This window comes from Globicephala melas, chromosome 6 (assembly GCF_963455315.2).
Source record: "Globicephala melas chromosome 6, mGloMel1.2, whole genome shotgun sequence".
Taxonomy (NCBI): Eukaryota; Metazoa; Chordata; class Mammalia; order Artiodactyla; family Delphinidae; genus Globicephala; species Globicephala melas.
Genome location: NC_083319.1, coordinates 70461916 through 70486664, shown reverse-complemented (window position 1 = coordinate 70486664; position 24749 = coordinate 70461916). Strand labels below are relative to the sequence as shown.

The window sequence follows — 24749 nt, the reverse complement described above, 5'->3', positions numbered from 1 at the left end:
AGATCAATGAAATGAAAAGCTGGTTCTTTGAAAAAATAAACAAAATTGATAAACCTTTAACCAGACTCATCAAGAAAAAAAGGGAGAGGACTAAAATCAATAAAATTAGAAATGAAAAAGGAGAAGTTACAACTGATACCACAGAAATACAAAGGATCATAAGAGAATACTACAAGCAACTGTATACCAATAAAATGGACAACCTGGAAGAAATGGACAAATTTTTAGAAAGGTACAGTCTCCCAAGACTGAACCAGGAAGAAATAAAAACTATGAACAGACCAGTCACAAGCACTGAAATTGAACCTGTGATTTTAAAACTCCCCGCAAACAGAAGTACCAGACCTGATGGCTTCACAGGCAAATTCTATCAAACATTTAGAGGAGAACTAACACCTACCCTTCTGAAACTGTTCCAAAAATTTGCAGAGGAAGGAAAACTCCCAAACTCATTCTATGAGGCCACCATCATCCTGATACCAAAACCAGACAAAGATACCACAAAAAAAAAGAAAATTACAGGGCAATATCACTGATTAACATAGATGCAAAACCCCTCAACAAAATACTAGCAGTCCAAATCCAATAATACATTAAAAGGATCATACACCATGATCAAGTGGGATTTATCCCAGGGATGCAAGGATTCTTCAATATTCTCAAATCAATAAGTGTGATACCCCACATCAACAAATTGAAGAATAAAAACCATGTGATCATCTCAATAGATGCGGGAAAATCTTTTGACAAAATTCAGCACCCATTTTTGATAAGAACTCTCCAGAAAGTGGGCATAGAGGGAATCTACCTCAACATAATAAAGGCCATATATGACAAACCTACAGCCAACATCATACTCGATGGTGAAAAGCTGAAAGCATTTCCTGTAAGATCAGGAGCAAAACAAGGATGTCCACTCTCGCCACTTTTATTCAACATAGTTTTGAAAGTCCTAGCTGTGGCAATCAGAGAAGAAAGAGAAATAAAAAGAAAGAGAAATAAAACTCTTAATATTCTAAGTGCTTTGTGTACCCTATTTCCTTGTAGACACTAGGCTTTTTGCTGCTGTAGCCGAATAGCTTTCAACACACACACAAGAACAAAGGCACATGCGTGAACCACCCCCCTACCCTCCGACACACACACACATGTACAGGCACCCATGTGTGAATGATACAGACTGGCTTCTAGACCAGCTAACCCAAATTCTCCAGATACTCATGCCTGTTTCTGCCCAGGTTACTTGTTGACCATCTGAATAGTCAGGTGGCACTGACTGCATTCCCCCACTCTCCAGCCATTATCTCTGCAGGATGTACTCCTATACTAAGCATTTTCCACTTGGGATGGATGTGGCTATAAACACATGTGCTTTTCTGTGGTGCTGTCTAAACTGCAGCTTGCCTGCACATATTTTCATCTTTCTTTTATAGATATAACCAAAGGCATAAGTTTAGATAAGAGGCAATATCAGAACAGAATCAATATACCGTGGATGAGAGCTCCCCAGGTCTGTGACTCAAGCACTGCTGTTGTATTTTTGCAGTCTCCATTCCTAGTTCTTGTCTATAAAAGCATGTCCAGCTCTTTATTGGTCCATATCCTCAAATTCGTTATGATAAAAGTATGGACTTAGCATTCTTTGACTTATGTCAGGTGCCTGCAGATTCTCCCTCATCCCAAGAACTTAATATGTCCATTGGTCCTGAACAAAGATGCTTCACTGAGATTCAGCCCCAAAATCAGCCTGGGAAGTATAGGTATTCTTGTTTCCAGTGTAGGTCTCACGTAGGAAAACATCAACTCCATTGCAGTTTCTGTGTGCATTGATTTAGATTTAAAAATTGAACACATGAGCACATAACTTTTGAGAAATTGCATGTATGTTTACAAAATAAAGTTTTATACATTGTAATGAGAACATTTTGTTCTGTAAGATATAAATAACATGTAGAAAATAAGTATGTGATAAATTTAAAGCTGTCAGCCTTATGATCATTGAATATAATTCATATTTCTCTGCTTTTAAGGTCACCATTGTTGATTCTAGGCTTCAGTTTTCAGTTGGTAAAGGAACTTCTAAAATGCATGAAAACCTGAACTTTGTAAGGATCATTTTGCCACCGTTTTGTGAAAGCTTAGTTTTCTTCCTTTTTTTCTTTAATTTCTTTTACAAGTTTGTTAATGAAGAGAAAGCACCTGTTGATTCCCACTGCGACAGTTTGTTAAACATGGGGTCTGTATTCTTCCCCCTTTAGGGAAAGGTTCATTCCTTGAAAGTAACTCTTCTTATCCAGTCTTGAATCCTCACTTCTAGCAAGTTCTCTTCTAAATCTCCCTCTTGTCCCAAACACATCTCCAGCTGTTCTGCTGCTGCTGATGTCCAATGTGGAATTTCTCCAAGAGAGTCTCATCCCAAACATCCTGGGCCCTTTGTACTGAAGATGCTACAGAGAAATCTTAGGGAAGACAGCGTGATGTGGACTCCTTGAAACTGCCCAGCATCCCCTGGATCTCAGAGATTAGTCAGATGTGTTTTCCAGAAATAACAGATGGGAAGCACTTGCTTTTTGTTGGAGAAACACTAAGATGTGCCTATTGTCCAGACCATGACCTGAGTCACCTCACAACTTGAGCAAAATTTGGGGCAGAAGAATGGAAGTTCTTTAAATTCTTTAAATTTTTTTCTGTAAAATATTTTGCACTGATTTGATAGACTTTTACAGGCAGGTTCCCAAGGAAAATGTGCATGTGTAAATGTCAAATAAAGATGTGAAAAGATGCTCAACATTATTAGTCACCAGGGAGATACAAATTAAAAGCACAATTAAATACCACTTCCTATTTATGGAAGTGGCTAAAATTAAAAAGATTGTCCATAACTGGTACAGAGGATGTGACATCACTGGAATTCTCCTCCATTGCTGGTGGAAATATCAAATGGTACAACCACTTTGGAAAATGGTTTGGCAGTTTCCTAAAATGTAAAACCTATACCTTTCATATGATACAGCTGTTCTACTCTTAGATATTTACCTGAGAGAAATGAAAGTACATGTCCTCATAAAGACTTATATATGAATGTTCTGAGCAGCTTTATTCCTATTTAAAAACCCTGGGGAAAAAAATGTCCATCAACAAGTGAAACAATGAATTATAGATCCATAAAATGGAAGATTATTCAGCAATAAAAACAATCAACTATTGAAACATGGTAAAATATGGGTGAATCTTAAAATGTTGAAGCCGAATGAAAAGAAAAAGAGCACATACTGTGTTATTCCATTTACATGAACTTGTAGGAAATGCAAACTTGTCTTTAGGGACAGAAAGGGCTGACTGGCAGGGTGAGAGGTGAGGTTGGAAAGGGAAAGGGATTACAAAGGTGCATGAAGAAACCTTTGGAGGGTGACTGGCATCTTCATTATCTTAATTGTGATGGTTTTATGGATGTATATATAAATATCAAAACATGATTTAGATTTATATTCTCTGCAGGTAGGAGATCTTTGCTATGTCTGTACCAGAAGACCTTGTTCAATGTTTTTTTCTTCCATAAGGCACGTTCCAGCAGACCCTCCCTGCTATTTTCTGCCAAGAGTGTACCTAAGGATTGGAATAGAGACCCATGAAGGATTTCTCAGCTGATGGAACAGCTAAAGGTAAATTTGGAGCAGGATACTGAATCAAAAGAGTCCTTTTGGTGCAAGCTCTGGCTCTATGGAGGAAACAAACCACTACCAAGAGGAGCAGAAACATAGCTCTAAGACCTAGAAGAGTCTGGAGAAAAAAGCCAAGAGGTGCTTTTTATTCATTCATACTAAGAAAACTCAAATGTTGAAGAAATAAACGTCCAAGATTGAAAACATTACTTTTGTATAAAATTATCTCAAAGTTTTTATTAAATGAGAAACATCACTAGCATTCTCTTCTTTCTGTATTGGTAGACAACTCTGACTGCTATCTAAAGTTTTAAGTGGTCAATGCTGTCTGCTCCACTTCTACCTTTTAAAGAGTCCAGTCAACCATTTTCCCCCATGTTTTCTCCTGGTGATACAAAGACAGTGCTCTTTTTTCAGTATCAAACGTGTGGGATACTAAGCTAAGATGGACACCCCTTGCTTCAGTCTAATAGAAATGTTGGAAACAATATTAAAAAATCAATTCTAAGTATATAGCTTATTTTTTTAAGTAAACAAAAAGCGATCTATAGGTTCCAGAAAACAAAAGGAAGTCAAATGATCTTATCTCTACCCTTTATTTCCTAAAATCCTAATCTTTAGGAATAGCTAGATATCAATTTTCACCAATGTGTTTACTCTTATCACTTAACTTGCTTTTTCACTCCAGAAAACACTCAGAATATCATGAACATCCTTGGATGCTGGTGAGTATTGGTCCACCTTATTTAAGTTAATGTGGCTGCACAGTATTCTGTGAAGGAATCCTGATTTACTTAACCATTCATCTGTACTGTCACACATTAAGTTGATTTCAATTACCGTTCATATAAATAATGCTACACAATGAGCAAATTTGAGTATTCACTTAGTATTTCTGTAAGATAGACACATACTGCTATATTTGCTGGGTCTGATGCTTTAGAATTTTTGATAGATGTTACTAAACTAATGATCAATAGTGTTTGAAATTTTTACACTTCTACCGACTCTGTGTAACTGTGCACTTTTACCCCAACTACCACCAAGCAATCTTTTTGTTGTTGCTGTTCATCAAATTTTTCATTTGAAATTTCATTTGCAAAATCTGTGATCACTAGGAGACTGATTATTTAGCATATGTATGTTACCCACTCAGTTATTTCTGCTTCTGTAAATCGCCTCTTTATATTCTTTTGCCCAGATTTTTTTTGGATTCCTAAACTTTCTTGAGCTCTTCCTATTAGTAAAAATGTTAATGCTCTATTATACGTTATAAGGTTTTTCAATACCATGTGTTTTAAAATTTTATGATGCTTTGCTGAACAGACTTTTTAAAAATTAATGTGTTAAAATGCATTGCTCTATTCCTTTATCGTTGCTGTATCTCAAACCTTTGCATCTGTTAACAAAACAGGCTGATGTAGTTTCTTTCATTATTCTGATTTTTGTAGAGAAGAAAACAGAGCCATGGAGAGATTAATAACGTTCCCAAGGTCCTGGCCTCATTTTAGAATCCAGGCCCTCTGAATGCACAGCTTGAGCTCTTTACCAATTTTGGGAATATCCAAGTCCACAAGGATGAGAAAGACAGCCGGGAATCTGAGCATTCTTTCTCCAGGACAATCTTAAATAGATAAATAATGATAAGTTCTTTCTCCCCAATTCCCATTTGTCCCAGTCATAATAGGCACCATTCCCTTGTGACAGACTTTTTATGGTACCATTAATTTGGTCATCACTTTCCTTATACCTGTTACAAACCAGCCTTGTCATCCTGAGAACATTTCTGTGTTTGACTAGCAGTGTTATCTAAAAACTGAATTTGGGTGGTGTATACATGTTGTGTTATATGAAGTATTAATTTTCTGCCTTTATTGAATTTCCAATCAGGCTCTGATTTCCAGGCTCTGATTGCCTCCTTCCACAGCCAGCCATTCTGCAACTTGTCTGAAAATACAGCTGGAGGCAGAAAACCATAAATGTAGACAGAAAACCATAAACCAGTCCATGGCCTGGGGGTTGCGGACCCCTGCTCTAGATCTATCCATGTTGTTGCAAATGGCAGGAATTGTTTTTCTTTTTATGACTAATATTCCATCATGTGTGTATACCATATTTTCTTTTTTCAAATATGAATGGACACTTAGGTTGCTTCCATATCTTGACTATTATAAATAATACTGCAGTGAACATTGAAGTGCATAGATCTTTCCAAATTAGGGTTTTTCTTTCCTTCTGGTAAATACCCAGGAGTGAAATTGCTGGATCATATGGCAGTTATATTTTTAATGTTTTGGAAAACATCCAGACTGTTTTCCATAGTGGCTGCACCAATTTACAATCCCATCAACAGTGCACAAGGGTCCCCTTTTCTCAATATCCTCGCCAACACTTGTTATGTATTGTCCTTTTAATAGTAGCCATTCTGACAGGTGTAAGGTGGTGTCTAATTGTGTTTTTCAACTGCATTTCCCTGATGATTAATGGTGTTGAAGATCTTTTCATGTGTCTGTTAGCCATCTGTATATTTTCATTAGAAAAATGTCTATTCATATCCTTTGCCTATTTTTAATCAGGTTGTTTGTTTTATTGATGTTGAGTTGTATATGTCCTTTGTATATTTTGCATTTTTTTCCCGTTGAATATATTGTTTGCAAGTATTTTCTCCCATTCAGCCGATGGCCTTTTCATTTTGTTGATAGTTTCCTTCACTGTGCAAAAGCTTTTTAGGTTGGTGTAGTCCCATTTGTTTATTTTTGCTTTTATTTCCCTTGCCTAGGAGACGGATCCAAAAACAATATTGCTGTGTCAAAGAGCATACTGCTTATGTTTTCTTCTAGGAGTTTTATTGTTTCAGGTCTTACACTTAAGTCTATAATCCATTTGAAGTTTATTTTTGTATATAGTGTGAGGAAATAGTTGTTTCATTCTTTTACATATAGCTGTGTAGTTCTCCCAACCATTTATTGAAGAGACTGTTTTCCCCATTGTAATATTCGTGTGTTTTTTTGTCATAGATTAGTTGATCATGTAAGTGTGGCCTCTTAAACTATCCTTTTTTTTTTTTTTTTTTTTGCGGTACACGGGCCTCTCACTGTTGTGGCCTCTCCCGTTTCGGGGCACAGGCTCCGGACGCGCATGCCCAGCGGCATGTGGGATCTTCCCGGACTGGGGCACGAACCCGTGTCCCCTGCATCGGCAGGCGGACTCTTAACCACTGCGCCACCAGGGAAGCCCTATCCTCATTTTTTAAAATTCTTTTTTCTGTTTAGCTTGGGTGATTTCCACTGCTCTGGGTTCCAGTTCACAGATCCATTCCTCTGTATCATCTAATCTACTGTTGATTCTTTCTAGTGTATTTTTTATTTCATTTATTGTATATTTCAGCTCTGTTTGGTTCTTCTTTATATTTTCTAAGCCTTTGTTAAAATTCTCACTGTGTTGATGTGTCCTTCTCCTGAGTTTGCTGAGCATCTTTATGATCATTACTTTGAACTCTTATTGGGTAGATTCCTTATCTCCACTTCAGTTCTTTTTCTGAGGTTTTGGCTCGTTCTTTTGTTTGGAATATGTTCCTCTGTCTCCTCATTTTACCTAATTCTCTGTGTTTATTTCTACATATTAGATAGATCAGCTATAGTTCTGGATATTAGAGAAGTGATCTTATGCAGGAGATGTCCTAGGGGGCCCAGCAGCACACTCTCCTCTGATCACCAGGCTGTATGCTCTAGGGGTGCCCCCTGTGTGGGCTGTGTGGGCCCTTCTGTTTTGGTGGGGCTGACTATGTGGACACACTGGTAGGTGGCTGGCCCCTGGCCCAGTTGGCTGCCAGGCCCTGCCTTGTGTGGTGGCTGCTGGCCCACTGGTAGGTGGGGCCTGGTCCCAGGGCAGCTGGTTGTGGGGCGGGGAGTGGCGGTTCAAATTCTTGCGGGGCTGCTGGCTCCTACAAGTATTTCATAGTTCTTGATGCTTTGTTTATTGAGCAATTGAGCATTACATGACTGGTGCATTATTCTTCTACTGGAATCAGAACTTAAACGCACCTAAACATTGATGCAGTGAGCTCCTGGGTTCTTGACCAGCTTGTTTCATGTAGACATGTGGGCAGTGTTGGTGCTTGCACCTACCTCTATTTCCTGCATTTCTGTGCATTCCTGGATATCAGGAGCACCTTGACCTCTGCAGAGGAGGGCTTGGCAGATGGAGAGGTTTGAGTCGTGGCCATGTTCCTACTCTCACTCCAGCAGCCAGCAAATCTCAGCTACCTCTCACTGACAATGCACTGTGATCCCCTGCAGAAGCTCATGGCCACCATAGCTGCAACCCTGTCTTCCCTCATCCTTTCCCCAGTTGACCACATGTGTCTTGAGCTGCTAAAGTCCAGAGCCTGGGCAGGACCTGTGCATGGTTGGCTGGCAGCGCAGTGCTGGCAGCAGCTCAGTCATCCCTAGCTCTGCTTTGCCAACCCAGCTTCTTGTTTCTCCAATAATTTGGAACATACAAGTTACTAACTTCTGAATATTAAACAGGATATGACTGCAAGAGATTTTCAGGGCAAGGTGATAGTACGGAACTAGCTAGGACAAGTTTTTCACATTAAATATAACAATGTAACAAAATGAACAAAAAGTAAAATTATACGTATATATGTATACCAACTGGCCAAATGGGTGGGTCAACACTACATCCTATATTGTGAGGTATGTATGACTCCTTAAGTTTCATACTATGGATTTCTGTCATCATTTCTTAAATTTGAATTTATTCAATCCTTAAACTCTCTCTTGCTCTCTGTTCTTTTTTTCCTGGCTAATGTTATAACTTTTCCCATATATTACTTAGTAATTGTTTTTAGCCTTAAGTTTTGGGAGAAAGATTCTCTGATACCATTTCTTTCATTCATTTTTATTGGATGTCTCTTCTTTGTTATAATTAGCCATTTGGGGTCCACAAATATTTGTGATTCTCATTAAGCCAATGCTCTTAACCTTAGAACAATTCTAAAACTAGTCAGGAACTACTGCAAGCAATAATATTTAAAAGCCGAAAGGAATTCTTGACCTTGGTTTGCTACCTCAACCGGAAGTATTAAATGAGTTTTAAAGTAGCTGTAGTAAAACAAGTGTAGCAATGAGTAAAGTTCAGTAATCATATTAATAAAACAAAGAAAATCTCAAAAATAGTTGTATTATCAGAATTAATTCGATTTATGCTAAAGATGTACCTATTGTTAATAAGGAAAGAAATAATATTTCAATAAAATGTTCTAGAAAAATTGCCTTGCACTCTAACAGAAAGCAATTTAGATTCTCATATCATAGATCAAAAAAGGAAAAAAACTGCCAGTGAAATACTGAATTTAATGTAAAAACAGGTGGACAAGAAAGGGCACTGAATACATGTAAACTCAAAAGAGGAATGAATGTGACTAGGGAGAGCCTTGGTTCTATGTCCTAAACAGCCCTTGGAGAAATATACAAGGAACTGTCCAGGTCTTTGTACACAGGAAAAATTAAAAACAAGTGTCCATCAAAAGAATATGGCTATAATTTATAGAAAATTTATGTGTCAATGATTAGAGATATAAAATGATAAATAATGTAAATTACCAATATAAAATTAAAGGAAGTGGCAGATAAAAGAAAATGAAGCTTGATTGTAAAAGTTGATTGAAAAAAGAAATTAAATTAGCAAGCAAATGAGTTACCATTGAAATTCACTACAAAGTGATATGAATTAGAACAATGCTAAATTAATTTTTAGCCAAATAAGCAATGTATTAAATATCTAAGCAATTGTTTAAATCAAATAAGTTAGATATTAAAAATGTTCTTCTGTTTTGTGGCAATTCACCCATTCTTTGAAAATGATTCTCGAAAAACATGAAGAAAAATGTGCATGGGCATGTTAAGCCACAGTCTCCTCCACGTACTATCTTATTTTACTTCTCCACTTCACAAACAAAATTGTGAAGGTAATTGTCTATACACAATGCCCCTAATTCTCTTTCTTGTGTTTGCTTTAACCTACTCCCATCGAGTTTCTGTCTCATTAATTCTACTAAACCAGATCCTGCTAAGGTCACAGTAGCCTTTGTTTACAGGTCTGCTGGGATAGTTCAGTCCTCACCTGCCCTACAAGCACCCCTCCTTCTTTTAAACACACTTCTTCCCTTCAGTTTTCTCTCCCCTGTTCATCCTTCTGTCCTTCTAACTGCACTGCCACTCTGCCTTAGTGCCTGTTGCAGACTCTCCTCTGTTCAACCTTTAATGCTGAGGGTCTGCAGGATTAGGTTTAGGTCCTCTTCTCGTTGTCCATTCTGTTTATAAGTGACCACATCCATCCCCATGCCCTTATTACGAGATACACAATAACTTCAAATTAATACCTCCCCCTTGGCATTTTTTTTTTTGACTCAAGACCCATATTTCCAGCTGTCAATAAGACTCTGCACTTATATGTCTTCCAGGCAGCTTAGAAAGGATATACTGTATAATATTATTTTTCCTTTCCGGGATCATTTGTACCTAAAACTTCCAGTGTGAGAAAATTATTTTCCTTTACTTCTCTTTGCAGTGTTTAATATACTTGAAATAAAATGAACAATAATACTGTTTTATGTCCTCTTCCCTGTAAGACTGAGAGTTTCAACACAGTAAAAACTGCATGTGCTTTATTCGCTTGTATTTCTTGATAGCAATTACACTCTGTCATTTAGGTACTCAATTTATATGTATAATCTGAATGGAATGAAGAGTAAATGTTACCATCCATTCTTCAATATCATTTACCAAATAAGTGTTTGAATTTAGAGTAAACAAACTCAAATTTTCTTTGTTAAGAGTTTAATAAATAAAACAAAGTGCAAACTTAATAACATGAAATGAAAAACATGTTTTAAAAATTTTATTTCAATGTACAGATGAAATGTAATTTTATAAATAATTTCTAAATATTATAAATATGAGAGATGCAAGAAGGAATAGATAAATAAACAATAAATAAATAAATAACATCAGGGCAGTCATCACTTAGGGAGTGATGACCCTGTAGCTGAATACTTTTATATATACTTGCTTATTACTACTGACAAGTAATGGCTGAATTAATGCAATAAATTTTGTGGCTAAAGCAGAAATAAGTCTTTTGAAATGATCAAAGATGAATGTGCAAGGGTGTTGTGGCATCTTAGTCAATGAGAATCATTTCAAGGTGATCCCAGGTCTCCATTCATAATTCTTAACCTTTCTTGCAAGTTGGTTGATGAAGACAGGGATCTCATGATTTCCACTCTGACAATTTCCCAGGCACAGTCACTGTATTTCTTCTCTTTCAGGTAGAGATGGATTCCCTGGAAGTACCTCTTCACGGCCAGTGTAGGGCCCGTCACTCCCAGGGCAGTTTCTTCATCTCCCATCGCCTGCACTAAGCAGGCGTCCAGGTCCTCCAGCTGCTGATGGAGTCCAGTGCGGAGTTTGTCCAGGAGGGAGGTGTCCCAGGTGGCAGGGGAGCGCTCTGTGTGGAAGAGGCAGAAGACCTGCTGGAGCATCTCGTGGAGGACAGAGGTGGCCTGGGCCTTCGGGAGCTGGCTGCCATCCACCATGTCCTGGGGGAAACCGAAGTCTTTTCTGTCCTTCAGACAGAAGCGAGGGGAGATTCTCCGCATCTGGCCCAGAAGCATGAAGTTCTTCCTGCTAATCCGCACGTGGTTCTGAGACAGGTCGCAGCCCAGAGATCCACCAGGGCCATAGCTGAACACCACCAGGGCGGTCAGTAGAGGGAGCACGAAGGCCATGGGGCAAATGAGGCTGCTGCTGGCCTGGCTTAGACGGGCGTCTGGGGGAGCCTTGGGGGTAGGTTCTCTGATGACATTCTTTCTAAGTATGGCTTTTAAATAGGGAAGACAGTTTCCATTTTCTGAAACTTTCTCTCTACTTTCACTTCCAATTTGTGTTTTCATTTAGATATTTTCTTTTGACCTAAGACGATGTAATCAATCTAAACTCTTAATTTACAATAGAAGTTTAAGTTTCCCAGTAAACTTTGGATGTGTCAATCCAAAAGAATATCAATTAAATGAGAAACTAATTAAAGGCTGAAGTATATGTAGGTATGTAAAGATTCATGCACATACTTATGTACACATTTTATTTTATTATTTTTTTCTTTGTACAATTTATTTTTTTCTTTTGGCTGCGTTGGGTCTTCGTTGCTGTGCATGGGCTTTCTCTAGTTGCAGCGAGAGGGGGCTACTTTTCATTGTAGTACATGGGCTTCTCACTGCAGTATCTTCTCTTGTTGCAGAGCACGGGCTCTTGGCATGTGGGCTTCAGTAGTTGTGGCATGCTGGCCCAGTAGTTGTGGCTCGTGGGCTTAGTTGCTCCGTGGCATGTGGGATCTTCCTGGACCAGGGCTCGAACCTGTGTCCCCTGCATCGGCAGGCAGGTTCTTAACCACTGTGTCACCAGGGAAGTCCCTGTACACATTTCAGTATGTATAAATATTGCTCTTCTCTGTGTTAGGAACAAAATTTGTCCTTGACTCTGGACTACATTTTTACCATCCTTACTTTATACATAGGAAGTTGGGGTCCCTCATCCCTATAGGTTTCTGTATTTTGTTAAGTAATTACCAGACCATGCATGGTAAATAAGCTGTTTAGAACCAAAGACTGGTTTTGTTTTCTGTTTTATTCAGAGCAGAGGCTTATGATTACTAGTGAATGAGCTTCTCAGGTGTTTCTCTTCTTCCTAGAATGCATTCATTCAAGTTCCGGAGGGTATTCTTCACTGGGGCCACAAGGTCAGGACTAATATACTAGACATCGCCCTTTCTTTCCACCATTGTCTTACAGGAGGCCTATAGTGCTCCACAGGCTGGGCCAATACCCTCAGCAGGAATCCTGGTTCTTTTCTGGTGAATGTAGGTATGCAGATTTTAATTCCAAGATAATTAATTGTATTTTCCAGCACCGCCTCACTCACAAGGTAGTTATCACATCTAGTAGCACTTTCCTGGAATGACAGAGTATCCTCAACCCAAACTCTCTGGGGCTCACTCCCTGAGGGCAGGCTCACCACATCCCGAGGAGTTCAGAATTCTACTGTGGAGGGGCTTGTTTCTTTGTTTGCAAAATAATTCATCTTCCAGGACCCGCACCCTTGTCCCTGGAGTGTTCGTGTTAAGGACCCTCTTTCTCAGTGGGGACCTCCTCCTCTCCTTACCTGTGTCCCCAGGTATCAAAAGTATGACCAGCCCGCAGATGCTGAAAGCAACAGTTTGTTTTGTCTAAGTAGGTGGAGGAATTATTCAATTGCAATTGTTTCACCTTTAGTAGACAAGTTTTATTTTGCCAGTACAGCTTTTGTTGTTCAACTCTTTTAAACTGTTGAACTTTGTTACGCTCAGAATTTCTGAGTTGGCTATAGGGAATTCAGTGATGATGCTGTCTCTCATTAGAAGTTTATGTCACAGAAACTAGTGACCTTCAGTTGTTCATTCAGTCTACGTATTTCTACTGGGCTTATTTGTTTGTCCATCTCTGCCTCATGCTCAGAACACAGAGCAGTGAGGCCCAGATTATGTCAGAGAGAAATAGCCTGGTTTCCTTTACTTATTCACAATGTTTTGTTTTAAATTTAAATAACCAAAAAAATTTAGGAACTTATTTTTTACATAGTGATTTACTGGCCATAGTTACTTTCCATTTCATCCTGAGGTTAATAAAATGGGAAGTAAAAGAATGGCAAAGGGGTTTCACCTTATTTTCTATGATTTTCAAGACTTGAGATTTTTTGTTTCTCATTTCAACTTTCCTAGAAAGCAAAACTTGAGAGCTGTTTGTGGGCAAAAATAAAACAAAGGTAATTCTGAATGTCATGAAAGTGAAAAAAGAGAAGTGACGTTTCTGCTGACAAAATGGCAAAGTGTAAGTTAAACCTAAAAAAAGCATCAACCAGGGCTTCCCTGGTGGTGCAGTGGTTGAGAGTCCACCTGCCAATGTAGGGGACACGGGTTCGTGCCCCGGTCTGGGAAGATCCCACATGCCGCGGAGCGGCTGGGCCCGTGAGCCATGGCCGCTGAGCCTGCGCGTCCGGAGCCTGTGCTCCGCAACGGGAGAGGCCACAGCAGTGAGAGGCCCGCGTACCGCAAAAAAAAAAAAAAAAAAAAAGCATCAACCAAAGAATAGAAGGAATCATCGTATTTGAAAGATGTTAAGCAGCCACAAAGAGCCAAGTGAGTCCAAAAAATGTCCATGTTGTCCTGCCCTGAAATGGGCTCCCAAAGTGGTGAAGGAAAATAGAAAGACAAAGGACAAAAATTATTTAACATGTAAATTAGAGAGCCCTCTCATCGGTCAATTGGTTACGAAGTCTGTAACCTAAAGCAGAGATTTGAGAGATCTAGGCTAAATTGAAGCCCTTCCCTGCTACCTGAGCAATTCACACACACACATACACACACACACATGCATGCACGCATGCACACTTCCTGGTTAACTTTGCCAATTACAATATTGGATTACCTTAATAGTTCTCAATTCTATCCAAATAGACTGTCAGTTGGCAACAGTTGTATTCTCTGAAATTCCTTTATGTATGTCTGTGTTCACTCTTACTACTGAGTCAATGTGGAAGGGATGCAAGTGCAGTCATTATTCAAAGGGACATTGAGAATTTTCTCCCAACTGTAAAGTCAAGCAGCATGATCTCATACTGGGAATGGATTTGAAAAACTGACAGCATACTCTTAAGAAAGAGTTAATGCACCTTCAAACAGGAGCTATTTCCTCTGATTCCCCTTGCATTTCCACACCCAGAATGGCAGGCTCTAAGCCTCCAAGAGTCCTACAGTATGTAAAGCGAATGATTCAGGAGGCTTGGCCAGCTGAGCAGCCTGGAGGCAAGGAACACATTCTGACCCTTCTCTCCACACAGCTGCCTTAGCCCAAAGACATGTTCTGCCTGAAGCTGGGAGTATTTTCCCTCTCTAAGATGCAAAGCTAAGGAAGCAGGCTTAGCCAAGTTATTGGTGTCAGTTCTTTCCAGGAAAGAGCCTCTTTTAGCTCCGAAGAAAATGCTAGTGGAAGAAGACAGACTTCTGCCTAGAACAGAAAGAATCCTGCTCTGCAGACTTGGTCAATGTCCTAGTCCATCTTGGCCAGTAAGTGGCACTCTTCCTCCATAAGTGTTTTAACAGCCTCCAGAGTAAAATGGATCCTGCTTTCCAGTTCATTTTTGCTACAGCTGCTGTCACAATATTGTAACAAGGACATCCCCTCATTCCCAAAAATATTCATCAGAAGAAAAACAATAACCTCTTATATAGGAGTTTCTGAAAAGTCCAGAACTTTCACTCAACTTTTGCTTTTAATTTGTGGCTTTGTACTCTTAAGGGGAAATTGGTGGCCAGAACCACAAAGGAACAGGACACAGCTGTATGAATGGCTGGTGCAGGAAAAGGAGGAGTGAATGAGGGGAGCACACTGCGAATTTCTACATTGGAGAGGAAGTACAGGCATACTTTGCTTTATCGCACTTCACAGATAATTGCACTTTTTACTAATTGACAGTTTATGACAACCCTACGTCAAGCAAGTCTATCGGTGCCATTTTCTAACAGCTTTTGCATACTCCATGTCTCTGTGTCACATCACCTTAATTTTCAGGAGTGTTCAAACCTTCACCGGCAGAAAAATTCTGACTTGCTGAAGGCCCAGATGACCATTAGTAGTTTATAACAATAAAGTATTTTTAAAATTAACGTATGTATGTATGTGTGGTCAGGCCACTCAAGATGGCTGCTCTCTTGCTCTCTGTACATCCCCTGCCCCACCAGTGCCTGCGTCTTCACCTACACCCTATGCACATGACTGACCTCCTTCTGTACTTGCACCAGGCCCCAGCTAGTTAGTTATCTTATCAAAGGGGCGGTGAGGGGCGTGCCCCTCTAATGGTTTCCCTGGTAACTAATGAGCCCACCTGATGTCAATTCCCCTAGAACTGGCAATCTCCCCTTTGTTAGGGGAACCACTGACCAAAACTGCCCACCCTGGCCAGGCAAGATAGTAGCCACTTGCATGAGTCATCTTACAACAGCAGGTCCTGGTAAGGAACGTGGAACTAACAAGCTACCACCAACCAGAAGATTTCCGGAAAGGTCAAAGAGAGGAAACGCCAGTCCATATGTCCTACCGACCTCCCAGAATCCTTCTTACTGGAATCCATCTTGGCTGAACGATAGGCGCGCCACCAGGAAGGACCCTGAGTCAGAATGATTGCTCAGAGACAACCCGGAAACTAACCCCATTACCATAAAACCTGAGACTGTGAGCCACGTGGCAGTTCTCCTGGATTCCCTTACCCTGCTGCTCTCCTTCCGAGCACCCCTCCCCAATAAAGTCTCTTGCTTTGTCAGCACATGTGTCTCCTTGGACAATTCACTTACAAGTGTTAGACAAGAGCCCACTCTCAGGCCCTGGAAGGGGTCCCCCTTCCTGCAACACCTTCCCCCCCCAGGATCGAAGACTGCCACCAAGTCTGGCCCACTGCGCACCGCACACGGTGGGGTGTCACTCCAGGACCTTGCTTCAGACGTGTAAGCTCCCCCATCCATTAAACCATTGATGTCTCTGTTGCTGACTCTGGGCTCTTAAGTCTTGAAGCTGGGCAAGCACAGGACTTGCAGGCCTGTGAGGTGCAGCCCAACAATTGGCGGAGCAGCCGGGAGCCCGAGGAAACTGCCATGAGCACAGAGATGTTGGAAAATACAGGAAAGGTAATGGAAAGTTGCAGAGGCTGTCCACTAGCATGCAGGGCCCGAAAATTGCAGGGGTAATCGTGTGGTGGCTGTCTACTAGTTTGTGGTGGCTGTCCTTGGTTAATGGGGGCTGCCAAGAGATATGGAGAACAATGGTCTCTAATGGCTCCGCTGTTGTATCAAAGTGAGCCTTTTGTAATTGGTTAAGCCAGCTTTCTAGAAGGAAGTGGTATTTCTCTTATGCCTTTGAGATGTAAATGATCTACCTGGGCTCTCTGGAACTTAATCTTATGTGATCTCTAAGAGTAAAGGAGAAAGAAGAGCTTTTAGGTAAACTCTGTAGAAACAAACTATGTTTGGGGAATGTCTATATAAAATAGTCTCTCCAGATTTTGGTAACTTGAAACTAAATGGAGTTAAATGAAGAGAATTCATTGACTATCTGGGTCATTTCAAATAGGATAAAATATTGAAACATTAATTGCTGGGCAGGCCTAAGATTATCTACCCTTGCCTTCTTAGGAGAGAAAGACTAAAGTGTAAGTTTCCAATCAGGAAATGTACAATTACTTGCTTCTTGGTTTTTGCGAGAGATTAAGGTTTTTAAGGGTTAAGATTATAATCGGTTATAATTCTAGTTATTGTAACCAAGTTTATTTATGGATTACATTGTAATCAGGTCCTTAACCATGGCTTTTTAAGTCTTCTGTCATTTATAGACAGTGTTTGTTGTACTCTGATGTGTTTGCAAAAGTGCTTCATCTTCAAGAAGATTCATAGGAAGGACTTTTTGACAATAACAGGTCTCTGATAAATGTCAGATTATACCGCTGAACAGGGTAAGAAATTAAGGTATCCTAATGGAAAACCTGATGGCTTCATAAAAAGAAACAAAAAGATTGGTTACTGAGTGAACTGGTGAATATGGTTATAATTTTTATGGGTTTTGTCTGGAAAGTTACTGGTGTTTATCTGTGTTTTCCAGATAGAAGGAAGCCCTTCCCCTCAAGTTGGTTATGATTTACAGCAATTTTGGTAAACTACACCTGTGGGTAGAATTAAAACATTTTTCTTTTCTCTCTGCCTGGTCCCTCCAGAAATTGGAGACTCGGGTTCTGAGCAGACTTATCAGGTGAATGGGAAAGACTGTCTCCGGCCATGTGCAAGAATCTCAATATTTTGGGGACTAAGAAATCCACTGAGGCAGAGCCTGATGGCAGGCCTTGGGCATGACTTTCGTGGCCTTGAGAAGCCTGTTGGGAATTCAGTCTGAGACTCCTTCTGAGGAGTTCTACCTCAGCCAGTTTGGAGGAGCCTATATGATCAATTGACCAGACTTGTTTTGCAGACAAATTAGTCTTGATTTGTGGAGATGAGGGTAATTTTAGAGAGAAAAATAGATGTTTCAGTGGATGTTAAATTCTAGTTTTGCTAATTGAGGTCTAGATTTATTGTGGTGGTCTGGAACTGAACCTACAATACTCTGAGCTATGCTTGTAAGTAACTGTGGTATGTATGAAAATAAAAGAATGTGATTCAGAAAAGCAAGGAGGGGAGGGCAAAAGGAGCCAGATATCAAAATTTGCAAATTAATACTATACATATTTCACTTCAGTTTAGAAAACTAACTTCTCTTCCAGATGTTTATGCAGGCTGCCATTTTGGAACTGAAAATACACATCTAGTTACCTTTGATGTGAAGAGTGACTATATTTCAGCCTTCTCCAGAACACTTCACAGAATTCCATTTTTCAGACTGTCATGTTTTTGCAGGTGTTGAGAAAGAAGTAGGAGACTTCACTATTCTGATAGATATCTATATGAAAAAATAAGAAAATAGTTACCATATTTAAGCCCTAACTCTGTGGAAAATAGCCTAAGTGTTTTAAGATGTGTTAGTTTAGTACAATAATTCTTAGAATATTTTCACTTTATTGTACGTTTGAGAAAACTGAGGCTCAGAGAAGTTGGGATCACACATAATTGCTGGCAGCGTCAAGAGTCACTACAGAACCCTATATTGCATATTATAGGCAGTTGAAAAAGTTTCATGTTTTAGAATTCTATTCAGGTTTAAAATATGCTTTGATCCCAAAATTAAATAAACGTCTTGCTCCCTTGTTTTCTTTTTATTGGTGCATACTATTTTATTTCTTTTTTGCTCGTTTCCACCTATTCTTTACCTTAGATATTGTGGAAGAGAACTTCCTTGATCCAGTTTCAGTCTTCCATCTTATGAAGGAATTGTCCCAGGCTATTATACTCATTCCAATTTGGTTATCTGTGCATCCTCAGGAGCCTGTGATTTTCATAAAATTGATGCTCCACATTGAGGAGGAAATATAAATTTAATCAGGAAGAATGCAAATAATGTTAAAGAATAGAAGAATTCTTAGCATACCTATCTTTTCTAGAAAATGAAATGAGATTATAGTAGTAATACTAAAAACTGTGATAAAGGGAGAAATTAGGTAAACAGATTATTAAATTTCAATTCTGAAATTGAATTATCAGTATTAATTAGATTTAAGATAAAAGATATATCTGATGTTAACATGATGGAAAAACATTTCAATAAATGGTTCTAGGATGATTAGTTAGCAATCTAGGAAGAAATCAAAATAAAATCTCATCTCATACCATATGTGATAGTAAAATCTTGATGGAATGGAGAATTGACAGTAAGATTAGATTTAAAAAGGAGAGAGGAGGCCCACAGTAACCTTGTAAGCTCATGAGAAATAGCTAACCTATTAAAAAAAGTTGGTTATTTTTTAATATATACAAAATTTTAACTTCAGATGAAACAGGACATAGCTACAGAGACTTGCCTGGCAAGATGCCTGAATGAAGCCTGATCTCAGAATTTCCTCACCCAGAAACCAACAAAATAAGGAAAATTAAGTAAAATGTACAAAATACATAAGCAGCCATCAAAGAATGGAAGAGGAATAATATTTGAAAAGTGTTAAGACATGAATTAGGGAGGAACAATGGAATAGCTCATTTTATATGTCAGCTTGGCTAGACCATGGTACCCAGATACTTGGTCAAACACTATTCTAGATGTTTCTGTGAAGGTAGGTTTTACATGAGATTATAGGAATTTGACATTTAAGTCAGTAGACTTTAAGTAAAACATATTACCTTCCATATTACAGGTGGGCCTCATCCAATCAGTTGAAGGCCTTAATAGAAAAAGACTGACCCTCCCAGGAATAAGAAGGAATTCTGCCAGATACTGCCTTTGGACTTGAACAGCAACTCTTCCCTGGGTTTCCAGCTTGCAGCCTACCCTGCAGATTTTGGACTTGCCAAGCCTCTACAATGACCTAAGCAAATTCCTTAAAATATCAATCTCTCTCTTTCTCTGGTTCCCGCTGGTTCTGTTTCTGGAAAACCCTGACCAATACAGGCTGGGAAGCCAAATGTTTCCAAGCCTTCTCCATCTGCTGAATGTTTCCATCTGCCCCTCCTCCAGAGGGAAGAACAAGATAGCAAAGGACAAAAGTCTGTTGAAATTTTACTAAGGCCCTGGCCAACGCCAAGTTGGAGAACAGCAAATCCAAATGTTGAGTGAGTAACCTCAGGAAAAGATTGGAGACACACACACAGTTGCAGGCCCTCCCTGCTACCTTAGCAATTTACACATACTCCCCAGTGAAATACCTCAATGAAGATATTGATTACAGAAATTCCTCTCAACTTATACCAAAATTGATACATTTGAATTTTAAAAAATGTCACTAAGCTCTCAGATACTATTCATTCACACTTCTTAGTTTCTCTCTTTTGCTACCTAGGCAGAATTTTTACTACTGAGTACAATAGATGTCAAGATTGTTATTCAAAGTGGCAATGAGAATAGTTTTCTATTTAATAATAGTTGAAGTCTCATATTTGGAATAATTCTGTGAAACTAAAATTTTATTTTTGACAGTTGTTTAATGCATTATAAACCTGAGGTTTTCCTCGTTATCATTGAATTCCACGTCCAGGTTGGCAGCTCTGCCTGTTTTGTTGTATGTGGAAGGAGTAATTCAAAGGGAGGCTCTGGTCTGCATAGTGGGCTGTAGGAAGGGAACACATTTTTGTCCCTTTGCCTGATCCCAAAGAGTCCATGCCCTGCCTGAAGCCAGAGACTGGAGACTCTTTCTCTTTGTAACAGAGAGTAAAGAAACAAGTTTATGACAGCATTAGAATTAACTGGTGCCAAGAAGAAGCCTTTTTGTAGCATGAAGGGACATCCTCAGTAAGTGGTAGGATTTCTGCATAGATCAGAGGCCTGTCCTCCAGTCTTGGTCGCTGCACTTAGCGACCTGAGGGCTGTCTTCCCTGAGAGGAGCTTCATCTTCCCACCCATAAGCTGGATCTTGCTTTGTTTCCTTTTAGCTACAGCTACTATTACATCATACTCAGCTGAAATTAAGGAAAGCCTCTCTTGCAGATGTTTCTGCAAAACCTAGAAGTTTTATTTAACTTTTGCTTTCTACTTGTGTTGTTCTGCTTTTTAGGAAACCATTAAGCTGAAAAAACAGCAGAAGGGAGTTGTGTGAATGGTGAAGAGTTTAAGTGAATAAGAAGGATGGTGTGGGAATTTCTACCTTGGAGGGGAAGGAAATATTGTGATATGGGAGTGTATCCTGGAATGATGAGAGGGAGGGAATGTGCCAGGTGCCAGAACCATTAAATAGATAGCATGTTCTTCTGCCATTTATCTAAATATTTATTCCCGTCTCTCAGATACCAATACAAGCCACCATTTCATCTCTGAATGTAAACAAGACACTTCTTTGAAATGAGGGACGAAATGACAATTTTTCAACCTTCTCTAAAATTCACGACAGAATTCTGTTTTTTTAGGCTGCCTTCTTTGGAGGTCAGTTACTGAAAAGTAGGTCACAGTTCCTGAGAATTTTATAGAAAGAGACATATAATATTCTCATATACAACTGTCTGAAGGAAAACGGGAAAAAACCTAGTATATTTTAATTCCTTACTCTAATATATGATGCTAAATGCTTTAAAAAGCATGAGTTCATTTAATATTCATAAAAAATCTATAAATATTTTGAACCCATTTTATTTATGGAAAAACTGAGGCTTAGGTTAAGTGGGTTTCGCGACATAACACGTGTACAAGCAGAATGGAATTTCAATGAAAAATTTTTTATTGTGAGTTACGGGTGATTTTTTGAGCTTTGTATTCTGGATTTCTGTTATCATTGTTGAATCTGTTTTTTACTCCTGAATTATACACAACACTCTCTTGCTCTATGGATTTCCATGGTTCATGTTATATTTTCAGATGGTTTTGACTATTTTTTTTCCTTTACCTTAAGTATTGAGAAAGAGGTTGCCTGATCCAGTTTCCCACTTTCCTTTTTTGAAGGAAGTCTGTCAGTCTTTATGTTCAGTATAATCTTTGTTATTTTGGAATCCACAGAAGATTGTGATATTCATAAAATTAGGAAAAATTACCAAGTAGTAATATAAAAGAATTCTTTTCGTATCTAGCTCTAATATAAAATGAAATGTGTGTAAAGTTGCTGTAGTAACCAGTGTCACAATGATGAAAGTTAAGTAATGTAACTAATAAAGCCAATAATTCCAGGAAACATTACATTATCAGTAGTAATTAGATTTTTTGATGAGGGATTGAATTAGTTATCTATTCCTGCCTAATGAATTTTTTTAAATGATGAGCAGCTTACTGATATACAAAGTAGTATTAACTTAGATAAATTATCATTGTAAGTAATTAAGTCATGATTTAAAGTAAATACAATATTAAACACATTAATATGATTTGCCAGTACATCGATTACATAAAATCATATAGAAAAAAGATATACTACGTAAAAAGGAAAACTCTGCACAGAAAAACTAACCAACATTATTTACCAGATCCCATACTATTTCCTTCTCTACCTCAGAGTCACTAACTTCTCTGATTTACGCTTCTACCTACTCCATTGTGGTTTCCGCTTATTCACTCCACCAAGCCAAATCTCATTAAGGTTGCCAATGCCATCTATATTCCTGATGTGGTATGTAGTTTCAATCCACATCTTCCAGGAATCCACTGATTTCTTCTAAGCACCTTATTTTCTTAAATACACTCTTATCACTGTTCTCTGTTATTGTCCTTGTAATGTATGACCATTCCACCTCTGTTTCCTTTGTGGCTCTTCTCTCCCCTCCCTTTAAAGGTGAAAGATCCTCAGAATCAATTTTAAGTCTTTTTCTCACTCTTCACTATCTCCCCACACAACTACCTCCATTTCCGGCTTTCATTTGCCAGATAAGGTATCTCCAGCTACAGCATTCCTTTTAAATTATAAACTCACATATCCAACTTACAAATGACATTTGCACTTAAATGTCTTCCAGTCAACTAGAGAGGGTATCTACTGCTTTTATTTTTATTTCCTGACATTCTCCACTCTTGCTTCTGGTGAGAGAATTCATTTGTTTTTCCTTCTTCTCATTATAGCATTAAGTATGATTATTATTTTTAGATTTCTTTCCCTTCAAAAATCAAAGAAACAAGAGGGCAGGAGCTGTATTTGTTGTGTTCACCTTTGTATCCTGAGGGCAACATCCAACCTAGCTTACAGAAAGTCAGTTGTTACTTTTAATTTGAATATAATGTGATGGGTAAATGAATTGTGACATCCATTTCTTTTATCAAGTTGCACAATCAGGCTTGGTGTTTCTTTTTAAAGAATAAGCAAATACAAGAAGTTTTCTATAATAAAAATTTAATAAACAAGACAAAATAAACTAATTATAAAGAACATATTTTATTATATTACACAATTTAAGGTACACAAAATATTATAAAAATAAAAATAATTTAAATCTTATAAATAGTTAAATAAATAAATATTAAAATAGATAAATATTTAAGTACATAAATAATCAGCATGGGCATCTGTGAGGGACTAGTACCTGTAGAGTAGAACATCATGTTGCTTAATATTCCTGAAAACATTTGAGAAGTTAATTTAATTCAGGGCATGATGAGAGCAGAAATGAAAGTCTTTGACATGGCAGCACAGGTGGAAGTGTGGTCTCGTTAGTGAGAATCATTTCGGTGTTGAACCAGGTGTGTGTCATTCCTTCCTCCTGAGTCTTTCTTGCAAGTTTGTTGATGAAGAGAAGGATCTCATGACTTCTGCTCTGACAATCTCCCAGGCACAAGGGCTGTACTTCTTCTCTTGCAGATAGACAGTGATTCTGTGGAAGTATTTCCTCACAGCCAGGATGGAGTCCTCCTTCAGCAGGGGAGTCCCTTCCAGCCCCGCCTCCTGCATCAGACAGGCTTGCAGGTCAGTGAGCTGCTGATAAAGTGCAGTGCAGAACTTGTCCAGGAGGGTCTCATCCCAAGCGGCAGCCGAGCCCTCTGTGCTGAAGAGCTGGAAGGTCTGCTGGATCATCTCATGGACGACAGCGATGGCTTGAGCCTTCTGGAACTGGTTGCCTCCAAACGCCTCCTGGGGGAATCCAAAGTCATTTCTGTCCTTCAGGCAGGAGAAGGGGGAGATTCTCCTCATCTGTTGCAGGAGCATCAGGGCCCTCGTGTTAGCCAGGCTGCGGGTCTGAGGCAGGTCGCAGCCCAGAGAGCAGTTGGAGTTGCAGCTGAGCAGCACCAGGGCCAGGAGTAAGGACAAGGTTGGGGCCATCGGGGACCCTGCAGATGCTGCTGGCCCGGCTGAGGTGGGGACTCTGTGAACCCTGCTCTCTAGGTTCTCTGAAGACCTTCCTTCAGGCCTGGGTCTTAAATGGGAGCGAATTGGTTTCCATTTTCTGAATGTTCCCTCTTACTTTCTACTTCTGTTTTTGCTTTTCATTTTGCACTCTCCAGATGGGTTAGGACAACATTTCTCAACCTTTTTTTCATTATTGCCTCTCTTTCCTCTGCCCACAGAGCCTTTTTAGATAGTTTTTTCCTAATTGCCCCCAGCATGAAATTTTGATACCACAGATATACTGTGTATCTATTTTTGTACTCCATGTGTATCTTTACTTTATACATAGAAAAAGAAAGTGAAAATCTTACTCTTTCTATTCAGTGCAGGGTTAAGAATATGTAAAATTTTAAGCTATAATTTAAATTAAAAGCTATTGAATTTTAATTTAACTTTATAACTAAGTTTTCAAAGTGATTTTAATGTAATATATTTACTTATATAAGTAGGAATGTATCAAATTATATATTCAAATAAAATTTAGATACCTTATAATAATACCAGTGTACAGACATACTTAAAAATCATTCAAAGCTGCTCAAAATCATAGCAAAACTAAATTATTTCTTTAATA

The 24749-nt window shown here is 38.9% G+C and overlaps 2 protein-coding genes across 2 annotated transcripts; both read right to left on the bottom strand.

Moving 5' to 3' along the window:
• Window positions 1–10869: 10869 nt before the first annotated feature.
• LOC115839005 (interferon omega-1-like) lies at window positions 10870–11750 on the bottom strand. The gene has a single exon (XM_030830312.2). It carries the CDS (start codon window positions 11620–11622, stop codon window positions 10870–10872), a length of 753 nt encoding a protein of 250 aa, XP_030686172.1. The 5' UTR covers window positions 11623–11750.
• An 11789-nt stretch (window positions 11751–23539) lies between these two features.
• On the bottom strand, window positions 23540–24109 carry LOC115839003 (interferon alpha-1). Its single transcript, XM_030830311.2, has one exon. The coding sequence runs from the start codon at window positions 24107–24109 to the stop codon at window positions 23540–23542; it is 570 nt and encodes a 189-aa protein (XP_030686171.1).
• Window positions 24110–24749: the final 640 nt, after the last annotated feature.